Genomic DNA, 24,191 nt, shown 5'->3' with positions numbered 1-24,191 from the left:
TTGTGGATACAATTTTTTTTATTCATTTACTTCCTGCCTCCCAATCTGAGTTTTTTTTTTTTGCTTGTTGTACAGTAACTAGATCTCAACCTTTAAGGGGTTTACCAAACTGTATATAATAAACACACCAAGCTATATGGTATGTCTGCATCCCAGCCAGAGAAGCCAACTTCAGGAATGATAGCTTCAGATAATGCAACCCATTTTCATTTTGAAAGGGTACAGAACACACTAAGCTGAGAATAAGTCAGAGCATGCAATTATCCTGTTAAATGAATACCAACCTGTACACTTACTTTAACTTAGATGTTATTTTTAAGGGGTTGTAAAGTCAAGGTTTTTTTTTTTTTTTTTTTTTTAATCCTAATGCATTCTATGCATTAAGACAAAAAGCCCCTCTCAGCCCTCCTAATACTTAACTGAGCCCATCACTATCCAGCGATGTCCACGAATGCCTCAGCCGTCCTGGGACTCTCACTACTGATTGTCTGAGACATAGCAGCAGCGCCATTGGCTCCTGCTGCTGTCAATCAAAGTCAGCCAATGAGGAGAGAAAGGGGGCCGGGCTTCAGCTTCGTGTCCGAATGGACACACGGAGCTGTGACTTGGCTGGTGCCCCCATAGCAAGCTGCTTGTGGTGGGGGCACTCACTGGGAGGGAGGGGCCAGAAGAGGAGGATCTGGACCACTCTGCAAAACCAACTGCACAGCGGAGGTAAGTATACCATGATTTTTTGTTTTGAATAAAAATCATAGACTTTAAGATAAAAAAATAAAACAATCTGCATTTCACAAAAATACCTGCCCAATATATTCTGCTCTTCATATCTCGGGCCCACCAAGAAGTGTGGGACTTGGGGCAGTTTTTACCTGGACAAGAGTCCCTACTGGAAGATTTCCTCTCTTTCATTGATCTTGTGCCCGCTGCAAATTTTGGATTTTTAGTTTCGGTGATGGTGGTCAACAAAACCACAGCCAAGAGGCACCCCCTAATGGTGGCCAAATCCCCCATCTGCCAGGGGCAGCTCAGTTTTTGACTAGTGTTCAGAAGTAAAGACCTAAGCTCCCTCTTCTGTTGAAGGAATTCTTTTTATCTTAATCATACATTAAAGGACACAAAGTGCTTCATTTTTTATGACTATCTGACTCCATTTACATCTAGGCGATTTTTCGCTAAGCCCCTGCTCTTAAAAATAGCCAACAAGGCAAATCCTATTCATTTTTAATAGCCCCTGTTCACATCTGAGCGTTTTTTCGCCTTAAGCAAAATGCCTGTGGCTCAAAAAAGTACACAAGCTTCTTTTTTTGGCAGATTACAGGCATTTTTACTGTTTTTTATTGGTCACGTGTCAACTCAAAACGCTTGTAAAAATAGATACCTCTAGATGTGAATGGAGCCTCTGGGTTACTCTGCCACCCTCAGATGAAAGGGCACTAAAAAAAAAAAGGCAGCGGCATTCCCCGCTAGTATTGGGACATTTGTCAATCGGGGATGACTTGCCATATGGGTGCCTAGCCTTGGCAGACCCCTCTCTCAGCTGGATGGTCACTCCCACATATAAACAGGTCTATTGACCCTCAGCAAGCCATGGCATTACACAGGCACAGAGGTGGGGAGAAGGGTGATAAGGTGGGCCCCTGAATTCCTCTATTGTGCAGGGAGGACAGTTTGCTCTTCAATAGGTATTTCTACAGTTTCAGGGGCACTATACTGTTGTTCATCTGGTTGTGTCAAGGGAGAATTTTTCAGCAGCCATTTCTGTTTTGTGTCATGAGCTCTCAAGCATCCTCACTGGTTTGGAATGCCTGGGTTATGTGCTCTGAGGGTGCTTTCCTTCCCATAACATGCTTTTGTGGGGAATGCAGTGTCTGTACATCCCCAGGATGAGGAGAAGCAGGAAGCTGTCTTTTGGTTGCCATTATGTTGGCTAGCAGATTCTCAGATTTGGTTGTGCAAGTAACCTTCCCTGGTTCTCCACCAGGATAACCAGAATAAGGTGGCGTTGAGACCTCAGCCCTCCCCTTTTTACTTAGGGGGGTTCCTTCATTCCACCTGAATCCAGATATTGTGCTACCAACTTTTTGTCTTAATCCTAAGGAGAAGGTGCGTCATTCTTTAGATGTTTCATCTATTCTAATTTATCGAAAATCTATAGCTTCGTTTTGACTGTCTGAGTCCCCGTTTGTTCTTCCTAAGGGTCCTTGCAAGGGTCAGGCTGCATCTTGATCTACTGTTTCTAGGTGGATTAGGCAGCCTATTTCTCAGGTCTATGGTATCAAATAGAAGGCAATTTCCACTAGGAGTGTCAGTGCTTCCAGGTAGATATTCATCTCTGCAGATGGCAGTTTTCGGCAAAAGATCTTGTAGGAGACTTTGTAGTGGGATTTCCCCTATTCTGTTTTCATTTTTGGCCATTTTGTTGTTGCCCACCCTTAATGTTCAGTGCTTGGGGCATCCCTAATAGCCATGAATATGAAGTACCCTGTGATTTATGTTTAAGAAATAATGATTTTTGGTTTACATGTAAAATCATTTTCTTGTCATACATTACGGGACACAGGGATCCCTCCCCTCTATGCCTGTTCCTTATTACTTGCTACAAAACTGAGGCTAAGCTGGCTAGGGCAGTCGGGATTCCTGCCTATTGCCTATTTTTTGGCAGCATAATGAAAGTATTTAAGAATATGAAGTACCTGGTGTCCTGTGATGTGGTCCAAGAAAAACATTTTACAGACTTCAAGACTTTCAATCAAATGCTGAAGTGGGTGATAGGCTTGAGAATATACAGTAGATCCTTATAGTCACCCAGCTCACTCTACGACAACCCTGTTTTGTCAGAAAAGCAGCCTTTGAGGTATCTCAGGGGGAGAATATATGACCAATCAGCCCCAGGCTGTCACAGGGAAGGTACTAACTTCACCCTGCCCTTGCCCATCAGGAATTGCAGGGGAAGGCTTACTCCTCTAGGGACATTGCTGGCTGTCCCTCCAGCCCTTTTAGCTGCTTCTGGGGTGGCAGTGCTGAGTAGGAGTGGCATGACAGGCTGTGGGTCAGTTTGCAGAAGGCTGAGAACATGGGCAGGAGTAGAAGTCAGAGTGAGAACTGGAACAAGGTGCGAAGGTCTAAATTGATGGGAGCCACAGGATTACTCCACCTGCAAATGAGGAAATTCACCCCCTACCTATGTTTTTTTCACCTATTACCTTTTTTTCTCCGTGTTACCTCCAAAAGAAACATACATGCCCATCAAATCCAGCTGTGTTTAGCAGTGCCCCTCCACTTCTGCACACATGGTTTTGTGCTGCTATGTTCTTTTCTGATATCAGGAGCTGCTCCCCTTGATTACATGCATGCATTATGTGTAATGAGGGGTCAACTGCAGGAACCAGGCAGTGACAACTGGCTCCCTGATGATGTGTCGCAGCTAATGCTGTAAAGAGTACCCCGAGGCCTCCTGGGATGCATGCAGGCAACTTAGACATTCTCTCTTATGTGAGGTCACTGGCAGCTGCTCACTGGAGTATCTCCTAAACTGTGCATGTTTAGGAGATATTAATTTAACTTTGTATGTAAAAATGGCACACAAGAGCTTACTACCACTTTAAAGCGGTTCTTCAGTTTGGATAAAAAAAAAAATGGAAAAGTCAGCAGCTACAAATACTGTAACTGCTGACTTTTCATAAAAGGACACTTTCCTTTCCAGGGGTCCACCACCATCCTCACCTGAACTGATTCTTTGCTGGTCTTTGAGTTCCCAGTGCTGGCATATTTACTGTGGGCAGCCGGCTGCCTGCTGTGCTTTGTGAATGGTCCCACAGCTTTCTGGGACCTGTGACATGTGCCAGAAGCTTGTGGGCGGGGAAGGAGAACTTCCAACTCGAAGTGGGAGCAGTTACGTTTCAAAACCAGGTACCTGTTTCTCTCCCCCCCCCGCCAAAAGTGCCAAAAATAGAAGAGGGCAGGGCAGATAGTAGAACTGCTGCTTTAGTAGTAATAACTAGAGTACCGTATATACTCGAGTATAAGCCGACCCGAGTATACAGTGGGTACGGAAAGTATTCAGACCCCCTTAAATTTTTCACTCTTTGTTATATTGCAGCCATTTGCTAAAATCATTTAAGTTCATTCTTCTTCCTCATGAATGTACACATAGCACCCCATACTGACAGAAAAACACAGAATTGTTGACATTGTTGCAGATTTATTAAAAAAGAAAAACTGAAATATCACATGGTCCCAAGTATTCAGACCCTTTGCTCAGTATTTAGTAGAAGCCCCCTTTTGATCTAATACAGCCAGGAGTCTTTTTGGGAAAGATGTAACAAGTCTTTCACACCTGGATTTGGGGATCCTCTGCCATTCCTCCTTGCAGATCCTCTCCAGTTCTGTCAGGTTGGATGGTAAACGTTGGTGGACAGCCATTTTTAGGTCTCTCCAGAGATGCTCAATTGGGTTTAAGTCAGGGCTCTGGCTGGGCCATTCAAGAACAGTCACAGAGTTGTTGTGAAGCCACTCCTTCGTTATTTTAGCTGTGTGCTTAGGGTCATTGTCTTGTTGGAAGGTAAACCTTCGGCCCAGTCTTAGGTCCAGAGCACTCTGGAGAAGGTTTTTGTCCAGGATATCCCTGTACTTGGCCGCATTCATCTTTCCCTCGATTGCAACCAGTCGTCCTGTCCCTGCAGCTGAAAAACACCCCCACAGCATGATGCTGCCACCACTATGCTTCACTGTTGGGACTGTATTGGACAGGTGATGAGAAGTGCCTGGTTTTCTCCACACATACCGCTTAGAATTAAGGCCAAAAAGTTCTATTTTGGTCTCATCAGACCAGAGAATCTTATTTCTCACCATCTTGGAGTCCTTCAGGTGTTTTTTAGCAAACTCCATGCGGGCTTTCATGTGTCTTACACTGAGGAGAGGCTTCCGTCGGGCCACTCTGCCATAAAGCCCCGACTGGTGGAGGGCTGCAGTGATGGTTGACTTTCTACAACTTTCTCCCATCTCCTGACTGCATCTCTGGAGCTCAGCCACAGTGATCTTTGGGTTCTTCTTTACCTCTCTCACCAAGGCTCTTCTCCCCCGATAGCTCAGTTTGGCCAGACGGCCAGCTCTAGGAAGGGTTCTGGTCGTCCCAAACGTCTTCCATTTGAGGATTATGGAGGCCACTGTGCTCTTAGGAACCTTAAGTGCAGCAGAAATCTTTTTGTAACCTTGGCCAGATCTGTGCCTTGCCACAATTCTGTCTCTGAGCTCTTCAGGCAGTTCCTTTGACCTCATGATTCTCATTTGCTCTGACATGCATTGTGATCTGGAAGGTCTTATATAGACAGGTGTGTGGCTTTCCTAATCAAGTCCAATCAGTATAATCAAACACAGCTGGACTCAAATGAAGGTGTAGAACCATCTCAAGGATGATCAGAAGAAATGGAAAGCACCTGAGTTAAATATATGAGTGTCACAGCAAAGGGTCTGAATACTTAGGACCATGTGATATTTCAGTTTTTCTTTTTTAATAAATCTGCAACAATGTCAACAATTCTGTGTTTTTCTGTCAGTATGGGGTGCTATGTGTACATTCATGAGGAAGAAGAATTAACTTAAATGATTTTAGCAAATGGCTGCAATATAACAAAGAGTGAAAAATTTAAGGGGGTCTGAATACTTTCCGTACCCACTGTAAGCCGAGGCCGCTACTTTTACCACAAAAAGATGGGGAAAATGATTGACTCAAGTATAAGCCTAGAGAATGCAGGGTGGCAGGCATGGTACAGGCGAATGCAGGGTGGCTGGCATGGTACAGGCGAATGCAGGGTGGCTGGCATGGTACAGGCGAATGCAGGGTGGCTGGCATGGTACAGGAGAATGCAGGGTGGCTGGCATGGTACAGGAGAATGCAGGGTGGCAGGCATGATACAGGAGAATGCAGTGTGGCTGGCATGTACAGGAGAATTCAGGGTGGCAAGCATGGTACAAGAGGATGCGGGGTTGCGGGCATACTAGTGCGGCTGTGTTTCACTTACCTGTTCCAGAGGCGCCTTCATTTTAAAAATGGCGCCACCTGGCACCGACACGTCATTGCGCACGTGCCGTTCGGGAAAGCTGGTATACGTTCGGCTATTTCCGACCTGTCCTGAGCGGTGGCGGCGCATGCGCGGTGACATGTATACGCCGGGCGGCGCCATTTTTAAATCTTAAACACGTCGGAGCGGCGGGAACTTTTTTTTTTTTTTTGACTCGAGTATAAGCCGAGGGGTACGTTTTCGGTGCTGAAAAACTCGGCTTATACTCGAGTATATACGGTACACCACATGCAGAGTTCCTGAGTGTGTTATGTACAGAGTGCAGGGTTGAGGAGTGCGTTACATACAGAGTGCAGGGTTTAGGGGTGCACTACACACAGTGTGCAGTACAGGCTGTCATCTCATTTCCACCCCCTCCTCTTCGGCTCTGATCTCTGCACCACGAGCTCCCCAGAGCAAAGCTGTCCTTGTAAACACAAAAGGCTTCTGTGTTTAGGAATGACAGCGGGAAGCCGGAGGTGGCTGAAAAACTGGGTGCAAGGGCCTGGCTGGCATCAGCCTGCGGGCATTGTGTTTGATGTATGTTCATTGCAGGTAGAAGTAGAAGTCCATTAGTCAGGGATTTTCGCAAGGCTTTAACTAAAGCCAAATTGACAAGATTGGTTTAGACTCTAGACCACTTTAGAATGGTCAGAGCTGTTAAAGTTAGGCTATGAGTTATTTAAAAAAAAATGCTGGTTTAGGCAATACATATTTTATTAAATGTATTTTACCCCTTAGTAAACTCTTAGTATGAACTTGTACCCACAGGTAAGCTTATACCTGTAGCTTATATCTTCTAAACCCTTTATAGAAGATATTCACATTAGCTACAGCCAATGATCTCACCGGCGTATGCGCAGAGTAGCTATGCGTGATAGTGACTCACTTGTGCATGTGTGGGAGTGACATCATTGTGCCTGCCCATTCAAGCGCCCAGAAAGCACAAACCCAAAAGGAAGACCAAGCGAAGATGGAAGTGCGCCGGAGTGTTGACCGCTCAGCACCGGAGGGCCCTGTTTCAAAAGGGAAGTCTGTCATGATGTGCTAGTATGATACACGAATCAATGTATGCAAAGATTTTTGTTTTTAATAAAAATTTATTTAACATAAAAATAAAGCCATATCATTTATTTAGCATATTTAGAGTATAACAGATACTATTTATTGGCGATGTAATTGAAGGTTAACATAACATATGGATACCATCTTGTATAAACCATAGAGACCAATCTAGTCTAGCTTATGCCAGGCAAATGCAGACAGGCAGTTTTCACATAAATTCCGTGTTGGTCAGTTATAAACAGAATTGTACAGAGTACATTTTTGGAATATTCAGACAGTTTGCCTACAGATGTAGACCATTTACAAAGCTATGCAGTTGCTTCTATAAATTATGCACTGGGCTAAAGTGTACACTCAGCCAAAACCTACTACTTTTGCTTTTGGATACACCAGCAATGGATTAGATCCCCTGTCACATTTTTCATTATGTATCTAGGACTCCATTTAAACAAATTTCCCTCACTTACTGTCACAATGACAGTAGGGGACTATTTATGAAATACATTGCTGTGCATATATCTTAAGTATGCACACAACCAGCATGGATAATCCTCTTAATTTGCCAAATACATTTATAACCTTTGTTCATTAGCTGCATCTAGTGGCCAGGATGCAGTATTTTCCCAATTTAAGCATTTCAGAAAAATACCGCATTATGGCCCCTAGATGAAGCTGGCCATTATTGGGATATAAACGTATTAGGTAAATTATGGGGATAATTAGCATTAGACTCCCATGTGTCAGCATTACTAGATTTGACCCCAGTTTAAGCATGTCCCCAGGAACATTTAAAATGTGTGTATGATATTAAAGTGGATGTAAACCCTCACATATACCCAATGAAGTGAACAGCCTCAGATGAGAGAAATCTCCCTACATAAGTTTTACATGTATATCTGGTGTCTCTCTCTTTCTACATATTTTAGAAAGTGCACATCATGTTACAAATCTTTCTTCCTGTTTCAGCAGTGGGTGGGGAGTCTGGGCATACACTGTGTGACAGCTGATTGAAGGAAAGGCACCCCCCCCCCTACAGGCAGAGGAAAGAAGAAACTTGCAGAGCTGTGCTGTGAATAGACCAGCTCTCTGCTTATCTGTCTCTAAGCTACCTCCCCCGACACAAATTTCCAGCTGATTTTATCTCCTGTGTCTGAGAACTTGTCAGAAGTTATCATTCTGATAACAGAGGAATAGAGCAGCAGAAAGACACAGGACTTAGAGCTTTGGAGAGAGATAAGTAAACACTACAGATATATGTGCCCAGGTCAGATTTCATGAATGGGGTTTACATCCACTTTAAACAAAATAGCATTTCTACTGTAAATAACAAAAACATACACAATTAAAAAAAATAAAAAGAAAAAAACATTCACAAAAAAAGAAAAACATGTGCCATACACATTGTAACTTATTCACAGTTGCTTAAGGATCCATTCACACTTGTACGTTGCACTGACTTTGGAGTGCAACCTTGGTGCTACTTTGACGCAACTTGGGTGCAACTTGGATACGACTTTGGCCAGTGATAATGGACAACTGTTGCACATCTCTTGCAATGTATAACATTCAGGTATGATTTTTATGCAACCTTTGAGGGTGAACATTGAAGTCTTTGGCCCTAAAGTTGCATGAAAGTCAGACCAAAATAGCCCATGAACTAATCTGAAGTTGCTGCAACTTTAACTACTTAAAGACCAGCCACCGCAGATGTACTGCGGCAGGCTGGCTCTCCCAGGCAAAACTCCGTACATGTACGGCGCTCGCCTGGGAGGAGCTAGGGGGCGATCTCTCCCCGCTGACAGAGAAGGATGGACGGCTGATGTAAACAAAGCCGTCCATCCTTCTCCCTCGGATGATCACAGAGACCATGCGATCCTGCTACATAGGATCGCATGTCTCTATGGTCATCTCACAAGCCCAACCCCTCCACAGTTAGAATCACTCCCCTAGGCTTACATTTAACCCCTTGATCACCAATAGTATTAACCCCTTCCCTGCCAATGGCATTATTACAGTAACAGTGCATATTTTTAGCACTGATTACTGTAGTAATGTCAATGGTACCCCCAAAAGTGTCAAAAATGTCAGTTAGGGGTCCGATCTGTCCGCTGCAATGTCGCAGTCACGCAAAATAACGCAGATCACTGCCATTACTAGTAAGAAAAACAATAAAAATTAGATAAATCTTTCCCGTAGTTAGTAGACGCGATAACTTTTGCGCAAACCAATCAAAATACGCTTATTGCAATTTTTTTACCAAAAATATGTAGCAGAAAACAAATTGGCCTAAAATTTTAAAAAATTTTGATTTTTACATTTTGCTTTTGAGAAAGTCATATAGCAGGATGTGAAAAATATTGTTTTTTTTTTCAAAATTGTCGTTCTTTTTTTGTTTATAGCAAAAAAATAAAAATCGCACAGGTGATCAAATACCACCAACAGAAAGCGCTATTTGTGGGAAAAAAAAGGACGTCAATTTAATTTGGGTTCAGGGTCGCACGACCACGCAATTGTCTGTTATAGTAACGCAGTGCCGAATCGCAAAATAGGGCCTGGTCATTAGGCAGCAAAATCTTCCTTTCTTAAAGTGGTTAAGTCGCACATATATGAATATATATCATATATCATTGCAAAACATGGGGAACGACTTGTCATGTAACTGATGTCCAAAGTTGCAGGACAAGTCGCACAAGTGTGAATGGAGCCTAAAGTAAAACTGTGCTTTGCCCATGCCGAACAAAACAACAGATTCACTTAAAGTGAAAAAAGGAAAAAACTGCGAGCAGGCGGAGTATTTTTGGCAGAATAATTATGCAATGTCTTTCCTATTAAACAAATATACCTGCCTGTTAGCAAACATCTTTGGAGTGTATATTGCGGTGTACATGCACAGATCAATGTACTTTCTCGGCACACCTTGGTGCCAGAATGAACAAACTCCCACACATATGCATGGTTATTATGTCATTTCTGGTGAGCCAATTAAGATGGTTAAAGAGCTGGCACTCATAAGAAGTCAGGGAGAAGAGGTTGGTAAAGTGAAGGTATTTGCGGATTTTAGTTTAGTTTTAATGGTTGCCCTCCTAAGCTGCACATGCTCATCTGCCCTTTGCATCTCCCGCCATTCAGTTACTGGGTGTGAAGAGGAATACTGGTACTTCCAGGTATGGATTCACTCCCCTTCTTTCTATGTGACAACTGTTGTGCTTGGTGATTGGGTGCTCAGGTACCCCCTGCTGTCACATGGGGGGGGGGGTGGGAGAAAGCCCTCAACCCTGCATGGCCAAAGGATAGGTTCACTTTGAAGTGTCATGAGAAAAATATGAAGTCTGCCACTGCTGACCACTCCTGAAAATGCTAGTTGCCCTGTTGTCATGCTAACCTCATGCTTTAAATTGATGAGTCACTGAGCTGAAAAAAGTAAGCGGATAAAGTCTGAACTCCAGGTATGATCTTTATTGCATAGTTACATCTCCAGCTTGGCACAATGTAAGTATACATATCTCATACCTGAGACCGTGGAGGAAGTCGTCAATCACTGTAGCAGTTGTAAATATTACCACAGGGATCCTCGTGATCTTCCAGGCCCTGTGCCAAGTGGCTTCCCTCTGCACACTGACCACATATGGGTTGCTTTTACGGCACCTCCAGCAATCACAGAATGCCTTTGTATTTCTGCACTGAATACAAGCTGTTCTCCGATTGGACGAGGTGTATATTAGGGAAAATGGAAAAATAGCACTAGACATGTGAGGTTAGCTTGGAATTTGTTCTTTGAGAAGTAGGTGATCTGGTTTCTGGACAGGCAGTTTCTACACCCCAGAGGATCTACGCCCTCTCCTAGGAAGGTAGTGTAATATAACAAAAATTAAAATTGACACCACTACTGAAAGGTCCAGGTACGATGTAACCATCTCCTTGTTGAACTAATTTGTCAAATTAAATTTTAATAAAACCCCTTTGTAAAAGAAAGGTCCAGGTACAACCGTAATCCAATAAAGGTCAGGGGGACAATCAAAGGAGTAGACAAGGGGTCCAAATCCACCCCTGCAGAGATCATGGGGATTGTGGTTCCAGGAAACCAGGCAAAGCAACTAGCATTTTCAGAATGATAGAAATGGCGGTTTCTGTATTTATCTTGTAAAGACCAGAGGGGAAACCACACTATACAGAACTCTTCCATTGTTCATATACACAATTATGAGGCCTCGTTCACATCATGGTGCAGAGACCTCAGTTTTTCTGCACAGGAACAAAAAAACAATGGTTCTCTATGTGCCCTGTTCACACCACAACATCAAGATTTTTTCTGCACAGGAATCTGCAACATGTTTGCAGTTTTCGGCACAGGAAAAAAAACTGACGTGACATCAACATTAGTGTGAACGGCACATAACTGAGGTGCATGAAAACTGATGTCAACATGCATGAAAACGGACTGAAACGCACAGGAAAACCGATGTAAACTCATGTCTCTGCAAGTGAAATCTGCGCAGTTTTCCCATCAGTTTTCATGCAGATATGGTGTGAATGAGCCCTCAAGGTGTCTGCTTTGTAAGAGTGAGCTCTCTGCACTAGAAAATCAATGCTTCAATAAGAAACTGAAGGTAAATGGCCTCACAGAGGAGCATTCCTTACTACTGTTCTGCCATGTGCAGTATATACATGCCAAACCTGGAAAAACAATATTTCAGCTTACATTTTCTAAAAGTATGTTAGAAAGGTCAATATTATATTATTATAACATAAAATGATTTTTTACTACTGCGGAAACAAGAATAACAAAATACCATAAGAAATAGATGAACATTAACAGTCTTTTTTTTAGTATTAGGGTTCCTTCACACAGATCTCTAAAACGCTGCGCTTAGATGTGTACAGAGATTTTGTATCTAAATCTATGGGGCCATACACACTGCTGCACCTACAAACAAAAACGAGCAGTGCATTTAGCATATATATGGGGGGGGGGGGAGGGGTATCGCGCTTCAGGGTAGTAAAGCACCTAGTGTATTAACTAATCAGTGAACACTAACCAAACATGTGTTCAATATTGTAAAGTGATATCTGTGTGTCACCTGTAAATAATGAAAAAGTGTATTTCTAAAATAATAAATAATATCAAATATCAAAACTCTCTTCAATTATATCATATAAGGCGCATCGGTGTCTTCAAAATTGATGTATATATAAAAATATTTACCTTCTTAAAACAAAATACATTAGTGGATTCTTAAACCACAAAAAATCAAAAGGTGACCGTAAAAGTGCTCAGTGCTTAAATTAACGGGTGAGTGGGTAATTTTATGTCCCTAGTATTCAGTCCTTATAAAGTGCTTAAAGTGTCCAAACAAAACACAAATCAATTGTGTTGAAGAGTATCTGTGGTCTTCTTCTTCTTTAAAAATGTGACCTCCACCTAACACCGTGTGAAATTGTGGGGTGCTTCTTCTCAATCCTTACCCCTAAGGGTGTGCTACCTGCTTACCTTAAATTATAAGGTAATGCGCCTTGTGCTATAGGTCGGCTACTTCTCTCCTCTCCTTCTTTCTCCTATACACAGGGATGGTGTCCAGTCTGTATTATATTATATTGTATTATATAGATCGGGGTACAGGGGTTCTCCAGATGTCCCACGGATCTCGAAATTAAAAGCTCACATAGTGTAATATTGCCATATTTTAACCGGACCGCAACATACCTGTTTGCAGCCAGAAGCGCAAATTTTAAAACGTCTGTTTGTAAGTGTATTTTATTATTTGAATAAAGCGGTTTAAATATGGCAATATTACACTATGTGAGCTTTTAATTTCGAGATCCGTGGGACATCTGGAGAACCCCTGTACCCCGATCTATACAATACAGCCTGGACACCATCCCTGTGTATAGGAGAAAGAAGGAGAGGAGAGAAGTAGCCGACCTATAGCACAAGGCGCATTACCTTATAATTTAAGGTAAGCAGGTAGCACACCCTTAGGGGTAAGGATTGAGAAGAAGCACCCCACAATTTCACACGGTGTTAGGTGGAGGTCACATTTTTAAAGAAGAAGAAGACCACAGATACTCTTCAACACAATTGATTTGTGTTTTGTTTGGACACTTTAAGCACTTTATAAGGACTGAATACTAGGGACATAAAATTACCCACTCACCCGTTAATTTAAGCACTGAGCACTTTTACTGTCACCTTTTGATTTTTTTGTGGTTTAAGAATCCACTAATGTATTTTGTTTTAAGAAGGTAAATATTTTTATATATACATCAATTTTGAAGACACCGATGCGCCTTATATGATATAATTGAAGAGAGTTTTGATATTTGATATTATTTATTATTTTAGAAATACACTTTTTCATTATTTACAGGTGACACACAGATTTCACTTTACAATATTGAACACATGTTTGGTTAGTGTTCACTGATTAGTTAATACACTAGGTGCTTTACTACCCTGAAGCGCGATACCCCTCCCCCCCTCCCCCATATATATATTACACACTGTATGGTTTACAGTATTGGTATACGCAGCATCGAGGAAGTGTACACTAGTTTTTCTCCAGACAGCGTGAGACTCACACCAATACATATAGTGCATTTAGCAGCGTCCAAAAAAAAGTAGGATACAGCTGCATCTGGAACCGTACACACAGTATCTGCATGTATCAATGTGTATATGCAGAACGAAAGAATGTCACCAGCACACCATGGATCCCCAACATGGGTCTAGAGCTTTACTCAGCAATTACATCGTTAAAGCAGAAGCAATTTTTTGGAGCCTCCCTGGACCCCTTCATCAGGCATGTGACATCATCGTCGCATCCACGATGAAGGGGTCCTGCGAGGCTTTCTTCTGCTGTAAAGACGTGATTGCTAATCAAAGCTTTGGACCCATGTTGGAGATCTGTGGTGTACTGGTGACACTCTTTCCTTCTGATGGTCTTGGGTTCCAGACAATAGTCGCTCCAGCACGGGTCTCCATACACAGACATCTCTGCATAAAGGTGTGCGGTGCGGTGGAAATAGTATGCTGGAATATATATATGCATACGCACGTAAAGTCGCTATAAGAACTGTATGTGTCTAAACGAGAGTACTTTATTCAGGATCTTCTGCTAGCTCTGCCAGCAAGAATCTGTTCCGTGCAGAAAATATGCATATATCTGTGTGAGTGAGCCCATAAAGGCAGTAAAGAACCAGTTGTCAGAATTAAAGTGTACCTGTTTCTGCTCACGGTGAAGCAGTATGGGGCTTCTCAATATTCAACCTAGAAAGGTATAAGGCACAAAATGATACCACTAATCTATAAGGACATTGGCTGTGGTATAGATACATACCGTAAATAAGGTAGTAAAGTAAAGCTGGCCATACACTTTTAGGCTGGTTTCACACAGGTGATCCGATCAGGTCCGCCTGTCATTTTTTCAGGTGGACCTGATCGGACTACCCATTGTTCTCTATGGAGCAGGAGATGTCAGCGGACATGTGTTCGCTGACATCCGCTGGCACCTGATCTGATCCTGTCTGCTAAAAACAGATGGATGGGGATCCATTCCCCATCTATCTTTCGGATCTGATCGGATAACAGCCAGATGGAAACGGACAGGCGGTCCATTTCTATCTGACTGACCCATAGAGAACAGCGGGACTGTGTCCATGTCTGCTCTACATAGGGGAGCAGACAAGGACCTGTCATCTGCCTACTTAGTAGGGATCAGTGGAGAGATTCCCCAATGAGCAGGCAGATGCACTTTACGGAGTCCGCCCCATGTGAAAGGGGCCTTAGTACTTTTTGTTCCCATCCACAAAGAGGTGGAGGGAGGAATCATCCCCACCTGGACATTGTCATGTAGTCCGATCCAGACACCTCAGACCCTCTTGGTTCCAAGACGTATCTATGACCTTGTTTTTATTATATATTCTATGTGTGATTATGTATGTTTCATCTTTGTAATACGTGTAATAAAATTTATATATTTTCATACTCAAGTCCTGGTTCTTGCCGTTGAAAGTCCCAATCCTCAGGGGTTATTTTTTGTTCCATGGACATTGTCAGAATACACTAATCAGTGACTGCAGCTAATTGGCTGCAGCCATTGGTCAAGGGAAAATTTTCCAACAGGTCCCTTAGACAGTTTTCAATTAAACATTTGGCTTCTGCCTAGCAGGGATGCCCACACACTCATGTAAATTCGGCCAGTCCCTGCTGCTCAAAACAACCTTTATTTTTATCATTGATCTGACTTTAGTAAACTAAAATCGGATTGGTCTTTGTGGATGGCTGCACTATACACACCATCAATGCACTCTGAACTGTAAGATTATACCGGCTGGAAAGGGTCTGCTGGATGTCCAAAAATGAAGATGTATAGCAATGTAAAGAAAGTCTTTGTTCACCTGAGAGTTCATTTATTTTCCTTCTTGACAAAGAATGGTTTTGTTCATGTAAAGCTTAAAAATCTTAAAATAGAAAATAGTGCTGTGCAAACCATCACAGTGATGTGTTCCTTCATGTTTTGTATGTCTTGGAATTAAATATTTAGATCTTGCAACAACTAGTTTTCTTGTCTGAAATACTGAGTTTAGTCACCGCTTCTCTGTTTTCTTCCGCAGGATCCACCAATTTCTTCACTTCTCTGTACGGGGAAAGAAAGCACAAATACATGATGACTATATGGCTTACTCCACAGAATCTACATGCAGCGAGAAGTGTTTAATTATATACCTACTGTACACTGACAACATGGGAATACCTCATTGACTGCCAGTTTCTATATTCAAAATTATGAAGAAAACTAATTGTCAGCAAATTCAAGGAAGCATAAGTCTAATAAATGGATTTTTAATTCATACTTACCTGTAAAATCCATTTCTTGAAGTACATCATGGGATACAGAGCCATAAATCATAACATATGGGCAGGGCCGCCATCAGGGGGGTACAGCCAGTACTCCTGTATGGGGCCCCGGCACATAGGGGAGCCCGGACAGCAGGAAGATCAGTAGGATGACAGCATACCTCCCAACCTGGGCAGGACTGTCCCACCGTACCGCTGTCCAGAGGCTTTGTCCGGCATAATTCTGGTGATAAATGTTATCTTCTAGCTCAGAAGGACCTGCAGCAGTGGGAACATTAAGAACAGCCAGGGATTGGCTAACAAACCAGCTGGGTGTGCACTATGCAGCCACAATGAGAGACTGCACCTGTCAAATTCATGCTGTGATGTCGGTAATGGGCGGGACTGCTACTCAGACCCGCCCCCTGTGTCAAGCAACACGTGCATAGGGAAGAAGGGAAAGGAAGATATGGCCGCCAGCAACAGAAAGGTATTTTAGAAAGGAAATCATGTGGAAGATGGGGGACCTTTGGGGAAGATAAGGGCAGAGGAGAGGTGTGTGTGTTGCAGAGGTTGTAGCAGCTGGGAAGAGGTGCAGTACAGAGGCATTTATGTACATTCGCTACTATGTACAGCTTGGTATAGCACTACTCCCAATTTTTAACATTGGCCTCAATGGGAAATCTTGGTCACCTTGGTATAGCACTACTCCTGATTTTTAACATTGGCCTCAATAGAGAATCTTGGTCAACTTGGTATGGCACTGCTCCCTGTCTAACATTTGCATCTATGGGAAATCTTGGTCAGCTTAGTAAGGCACTACTCCCTATCTAGCACTCTCCTGAACCCTGTGCATATTGCACTCTAGAACCCTGCATTCTGTATCTAGCATTCTCCTGAATGTATTCCTGACCCCTGCACTCTGTACGTAATGCATTCCTGACCCCTGCACTCTGTACGGGGATGGGGTTGTGAATTTGTGGAGGGATTTGGGGGGTTGCGCTGTGAGGGGTGATTGGGAGGGATTTCTGCTAGGAAGAGGGAATGGGGGAGGGGGTGATAATATAATTTTGATATTTTCGGTGGAGGGGGGCCCTGTCAGGTAGGCTGTATGGGGCCCCAGGATTTCTAGCGGCAGCCCTGCATATGGGTTATGTAGCCACCTATAGGTGAAGGACACTGGCAACCAATCAGAATTGATGACCCTCTATATAACCCCTCCCACACAGGAAGTACCAGTATAGCAAGCAATAAAGACGCCATAGAAAAGGGGAGGGACCTCTGTGTCCTGTGATGTAATTCAAGAAATAGATTTTACAGGTAAGTATAAATTAAAAATCAATTTTTCTTTTTTTTATACATCACGGGACACAGAGCCATAAAACATAACATATGGGATGTCCCAAAGCAATGCATCTGAGGGGAGGGGGACACCAAAAAATACCATCATCTGACCCCAAAAGAAGGATTTCTCCCTTGCCTGTAGAACACTGCAGCCAAAAGCAGACTCCTCCTGGATCCCAACATCCACTCTGTAGAAACGAGTGAACATATGTACCGACGACCAGGTCGCGGCCTTGCAAATCTGAGCCATAGAGGCTTGATGGCAATGTGCCCAAGAGACACCTACTTCTCTGGTAGAATGTGCCTTTACAGGAAAAGGTGGAACCTTTCCTACTAAACCATACACCTGAGTAATACCCTGGCAAATCCAACGTGAAATCGTAGATTTAGATGCTGCCAACACCTTTCTGGGCCCTTCTGGCAGCAAATACAAGCTCTCGGTCTTATGAATCTGAGCGGTCTCCTTTAGGTAAAACTTAAGTGCACGCACTACATCAAGAGAATGCAATAACTTTTCCTCCTCTGAGTGAGGATCTGGAAAAAAAGAAGGTAGTATATTGTCCTGATTCAAATGAAAGGCAGACACTACCTTGGCAAATAATCTGGGTGTGGACGTAAAATCACCCTATCTTGATAAAATATCAAGAATGAAGAGCTGCTAGTTCTGATGCCCTTCTAGCTGAAGTTATCGCAATCAAAAAGACCAGTTTTCTGGTCAAAAGAATCAGGGGAGCCTGCCCCAGAGGTTCAAAAGGCTTTTTTTGGAAAACTGCCAGCAGCAAATCCAAGCCCCAAGGACACAATGGTGACTTCACAGGTGGAAGCAAATGCAATATTCCCCGGACGAAGGCTTGAACCAACAAATGGGAAGCAATCGGTTCCTGGAAAAAAAAACGATAAAGCTGAAATTTGCCCTTTAATCGTGCTCAAAGCTAATTTCATATCTACACCCGCTTGCAGGAAAGCTAGAATTCTCCCTATAATATATGAGCGGGGATGCCATTTCCTGGCTTCACACCAGGCAATGTAGGATTTCCAGACCCTGTAATAAATATTTCTAGAGACTGTTTCCTAGCGTTTATCAGTGTATGAACGGCCGGGCCAGATACAACCTGCTCCTTCAAGATTAAGGTTTCAATAGCCAGGCCATCAAATTTAGAGACTGTACAGCAGGGTGGAATATCGGACGGAAAGCAGGTCCGGACGCAGTGGAAGAGCCCAAGACCTCGTCACTGCCAACTTCTGGATTTGTGCATACCAAATCCTCCTCGGCCTACCAGAATTACTGATTTCCCCTCTAGCTGGATCCTGCGCAACAGATGCGGTATCAGCTGCACCGGAGGAAAGGCATAAATCAGGGAAAACTCCTCCCAAGGAGTCAACAAAGCATCCACCCCGACTGCGAGTGGATCCCCAGTCCTGGACACAAATTTCTCCAACTTGTTGTTGAACCTGGATGCCAACAGATCTACGTCTGGGACCCCCCAGTGTAGGCAGATCGATTGGAAAATCTCGGGATGTAAGGTCCATTCCCCCGGAAACATCTGTTAACGGCTCAAAAAATCTGCCTACCAGTTCTCTATTCCTGGAATAAAAACTGCTGTCAGGCATGGCACAAACTTCTCTGCCCAGGACAGGATGATATTCACCTCTTTCTGGGCTGAGCGACTCCTTGAGCCTCTTTGATGGTTGACATAAGCTACGGCAATGGCTTTGTCAGATTGCACCCTGAAAGGGTGACCCCGAAGTCTGGGCGTCCAGAATTTCAGAGCCCGACTGACTGCCTTAATTTCCAGAATGCTGATGGGGAGACGACACTCTACCCAAGACCATTTCCTCTGGACAGTAGCTTCCTCCAGAACCGCTCCCCAGACGGAGAGACTAGCATCTGTGGTCACTGCCTTCTAGGTCACTGGAAGAAAGGATTTCCCCTTTACCAGAATTCTGTTCAACAACCACCAATTCAGACTCCGCCATGGGACATGGGCCAGTCCAGGGACTGAACTTTCCTGCTCCATGCAGACAGAATGTTGTTCTGTAAGGGTCTGGTATGGAATTGAGCATAGGGAATAGCCTTGAATGTGGACACCATCCTCCCCAGTAACATCATGCAAAGACAAATAGAAGGATATCTCAGCCTCACTCTTGACCGAACCTGATCCTTCAGGTCTGAGACCCTTTTTGCTGGCAAGAATATCTTTGCCTGCACCTTGTCCACAAGAAGACCCAGGTATTCCAGATGCTGGACCGGCTGTAATGCTGACTTTGCCAAGTTCAGTAACCAACCCAGACGTTCTAGAAATTGTACTGTCTGAAGGACATTTCGGGTTAGAGCCGACTCCGATCGATCTATTAGTAATAGATTGTCCAGATATCCTATTACAGATATCCCTTGAACCTTAGCACAGCCAATATAGGAGCTAGGATCTTTGTGAACACTCTTGGAGCTGTGGCTAACCCGAAGGGCAGGGCCACAAACTGAAAATTATGGTTTCCTATCGCAAAACAAAGAAACCTTTGATGGGCTTGAAATATAAGCACCTGCAGATATGCATCCTTGATGTCGATGGATGCTAGAAATTCCTTTCCCTGTAGGGAGGCTATGACTGAACAAATTGACTCCATGCGGAAAGAACGAACGTTCAGAAATTAGTTTAAAGCTTTGAGATCCAGAATAGGTCTCACATCCCCGCTTGGTTTGGGGATTATGAACAGGTTTGAGTAAAAATCCTTAAACCTTTTGTTCTCTGGAACCTCGGTTATCACCCTTTTGTGATCTTAGCTGGTCCAATGCCCGAAAAGAGAGGCTTTCTTTTTAGGGGATCTGTTGGAATACTTGACCTTACAAACCGAGGATGCGGGAACACTCGAAATCCCAGCTTGTATCCCTGTGAAATGGTGGAGACAACCTAGTTGTCTTGAATGTACTCCACCCATACCCCTTTTCTTACCTTGCTCTGAAAACTTGGGTCCGGATGCAGACGGTTGAAGCAGTCGCCACTGCCAGGAATTAGACGCACTGGTATTATGAGTGCTGGGGATTTTAAAGGAAGGACGCCTGCTCTTCCTCTTTACAGGTAGCAACGTACTCTTTCCCTCCCCGAGATCTTTTGGATATGGGCCACAGCCTTGGACCTGTAGAGCTCCCAGCACAGAGCGCCTTGGAGTTTTGGTATTCCAAGGGTCCAGCACCTAAAAAGGACAGCGTTACAGGCAAAACCTCGTATCTGCTCCCCGAGGCTCAGGTACCATCTTTTTATTCCATTGACTGTTTTAGATGGATCTGATAGCGAACCCTTTAGATTGGGGTATGTAGCATAATCTTCTTTCTTCTTCTTTAAAACAAAGCAACCGTGGAACAACTCTCCACAGCGACCTTCACCTTTAGACACTGTGAAAAAACTTACTGTGTGGGAGGGGTTATATAGGGGGTCATCAATTCTGATTGGTTGCCAGTGTCCTTCACCTATAGGTGGCTATAAACCCATATGTTATGATTTATGGCTCTGTGTCCCGTGATGTACGAAAAGAAAATGGGTTTTTAAAGCTCAACTCCAAGAATTAGACAATAGTATCCCTCCCCTTTCTAAATTGCATAAATTAAGATGCTTTGTTAGGTCTAGGGCATGGGCCAAATCCAGCCTGCTAGAAGATTGCAACCAACCCACAGCAAGGGTCAGGTTACCCTCGCTGCGTTGTGCTCATCCCATTAGTTGAATGCTAGGACCACCCTTGTCCTACTGACCAATGATGTACTTTCCACATCAGGGCAGAACACCCTTCGTCTATACCTGCTACACTAACTACAGCCACACTGTAAGCAAGGTAAGGGCTGACAACTGATAGGGAATCTGATGTAAAGTGGAACTCCTAAGGTGGACTCTGATGTAAGGAAGGACTCTGATGGGCACCATAATGTAGGGGGGGGGGTTCTGATGGGAGCATTGATGTAAGAGGGGACTCTAATGGGAAACCTGAATGGGGGCTCTTATGGGGACCTTGATGTAACAGGGACTCTGATGTAAGGGGGGCTCTGATGTGGACCCTGATGTTTGGGGGGCCCTTATGAGGACCTTGATTTAAGAGGGGACCCTGATGGGAACCCTAATGTAAGGGAGGCTCCTATGGGGACCTTGATGTAAAAGGGGAATTTGTTGGGGACCTTGAAGTGTGTTTGTGTGGGGGGTGACTCTGACGGGGACCTTTATGTAAGGGGGGAAAACTGATGGGGACCTTGATGTAAGAGGGGAATCTGTTGGGGACCTTGAAGTGAGGGGGAGGGCTCTGTTGTGGACCCTGAAGTAGGGGAGGACTCTAAAGAGGACCTTAATGTAAGAGGGGAACCTCTGATGGGGCCCTTGATGTAAAAGAGGGCTCAGATGGGGAACCTGATGTAAGAGGACAACTGTGATGGACACCTTAATGTAAGGTGGGGCTCCGATGGGGACAATATTGAGGACCCTTATGTAAGAGGAGATTCTGGTGGAGACCCTAATTTAAGGGGCAACTCTGTTGGTGACCTTGAAGTAATGGGGGACTCTGGTGGGGACCTTGAAGTAGGGGGGGCTCTTATGGGGATCTTGATGTAAGGGGGAACTAGTGTTTTTTTTTAAAATAAGCCATTCTTTACAAGTTTTCAGAGCGCCACTCGCCACTCACGTGAACCGCCGCCTCTCTCCTCTCCCCCTCCCCTCCTCCTCCCCTCCCGACTGACATCAGTGAGGAATCCTCGGCCCTGCCCAATGCAGGCAGCTGTCAGACGGGGAGAGGAGAGAGCTGACGGGTCACGTGAGCAATGCTCGGCCCTCTGAAAACTGGTAAAGAAAGGCTTATTTTTTTAACCGCTTTAGCCCCAGCCGCCGCAGATGTACTGTGGCAGGCTGGCTCTCCCAGGCAAAGCCATGTACATGTACGACACTCGCCTGGGAGGAGCTAGGGGGCGATCGCGTGCCGCCAGAGGCGCGCTCCCACCCCCACTCGTCAGCAGACAACCTAGTGCTTGTGACAGGCGGCTCCGATGGCCGCCAGCCACTCGCAATCTTCCGCTGCTGACAGAGAAGGGCTGACGGCTGATGTAAACACAGCCGTCCGTACTTCTCCCTGAAGTTATCACAGATGTCATGTGATCCTGCTATATAGGATCACATGTCTCTGTGATGACTTCACAAGCCCCCCCCCCCCCACAGTAAGAATCACGCTAGGGTCACATTTAACCCCTTGATCACCCACAGGGTTAACCCCTTCCCTGCCAGTGTCATTATTACAGTAACAGTGCATATTTTTAGCACCGATTACTGTAGTAATAGCACTTGTTCCCCCAAAAGTGTCAAAAATGTCAGTTGGGGGTCCGATCTGTCCGCCGCAATGTCGCAGTCCAGCAAAAAAAAAAAAAAAATCGCAGATCGCCGCCATTACTAGTAAAAAAAAAAAAAAAAAACAATAAAAATGACAAAAAATTTTCCCAAAGTTAGTAAACGCAATAACTTTTGTGCAAAATAATCAAAATACGCTTTTTTTTTTTTTTTTACCAAAAATATGTAGAAGAAAACAAATTGGCCTAAAATGTTAAAAAATTTTAGATTTTCACATTTTTTTTGAGAATTTCATATAAAAGAATGTGAAAAATATTGTTTTTTTTTTTTCAAAATTGTCGCTCTTTTTTTGTTTATAGCGCATAAAAAAAAAATAAAGCAGATAGCCACAGTCTTGCTGCCCTCAAAGACTTGGGGAAGTCTACATAATACATTTACATAATAATCCAGTGTGGTCAGTTTACCTGGCCAGATGAAGAACAGCTTCCACTACATTGGTTCCATCCCTTGCACTCGTCTCACAGAAGAGGGAGCCATAGGCCTAGAAATAAAAGAAGCACATTTACAGCCATGCAGACCGGAGTGCCCACACGCCATTCAATGATCAGACAAACCGTTTATTGTCCACTTACCATCGCTAGCCTCTCCCCCATTGAAGTGTGGATTACCCTCGATTCACTACCTTCTGACCTCAGGTCAGTCTTATTGCCAATCAGCATTAGAGGGATCGACTTTTCACAGGAATTCTTAAATAGAAAAATTAATTTTGTGATTAAAAAAAAAGGTAATCAGGTACTGTGAACAGCGTGTAAATGACATTATTCTGGACTTGTTCCCCGTCTTGGAAGAGTGTTATTATAATACAGGATTTATATAGCACCAACAGTTTGCGCAACACTTGATAAAATGAGGGCAGACAGTACAGTTACAATACAGTTCAATACAAGAGGAATTAGAAGGCCCCGCTCTTTAGAGATTACAATTTGTTTTCATATCCATAGAAAGCTCTTGATGAGTAAGGCGCTGATCACACTTGTGTACTTTATGTGCATTTTGTGTGCAGGGGGTTAAAAAAAATTCAGCATTGGTGTTCTTTCAAGAGAATGTATGCTTTTTTAGAGCTGAATGGTAATGCATTAGACAGATGTGATCCAGCCCTATAGTAGGCCATACATATAGCAGTGACGCAAAACTAGTTTTTTTTTTTTTTATTTTAGTCTAGGAAGTTTAGACTTGCATATAATATAAAGTTTGCTTCCTTAAAGTGGTTGTTACCACAAGAATGGATATCACTGCTTGCCCCTCTATTATATCTAGGCATACCATACTGTATAAGTGTTTTATTCAAATGAAGCTTGTAAATACCTTTTTATAGCTATCTTCAAGCTGGTCACATGACTCCCGGCCGGTCTCCTAATCAGATCCCTGGGCTACAGTGGGAGGGGCCGAGATCTCCTTCTGACCTCAGCCGGGGAGGTCATGTGGCTGCTCAGCCCCTCTTGCTGTAGTTCTAAATCAGAGTAGGAGACCGCCCGGGACTCACATGACCGGCATGAAGATACCCTGTTTCTCTGAAAA

The 24,191-nt window shown here is 43.8% G+C and overlaps 1 protein-coding gene across 1 annotated transcript in view; it reads right to left on the bottom strand.

Annotated features, from left to right (window-relative positions):
* Positions 1-15,257: 15,257 nt before the first annotated feature.
* LOC309553467 (ras and EF-hand domain-containing protein-like) overlaps positions 15,258-24,191 on the bottom strand; it is a 113,114-nt gene continuing 104,180 nt past the window's right edge. Inside the window, exons 15-17 of the mRNA XM_082254672.1 lie at positions 23,246-23,359; positions 23,078-23,154; positions 15,258-15,757 (exon numbers count right to left, since the gene is read on the bottom strand). Coding sequence (XP_082110798.1) covers positions 15,661-15,757; positions 23,078-23,154; positions 23,246-23,359 — 288 coding nt within the window. The 3' untranslated portion in view covers positions 15,258-15,660. The remainder of the gene's footprint in view (positions 15,758-23,077; positions 23,155-23,245; positions 23,360-24,191) is intronic.

The sequence above is a fragment of the Pelophylax lessonae genome (assembly GCF_965119305.1).
Source record: "Pelophylax lessonae genome assembly, chromosome: 4".
Taxonomy (NCBI): domain Eukaryota; kingdom Metazoa; phylum Chordata; class Amphibia; order Anura; family Ranidae; genus Pelophylax; species Pelophylax lessonae.
Note: the sequence above shows the minus strand (reverse complement) of the source record. Positions and strands in the feature narration are given on the sequence as shown.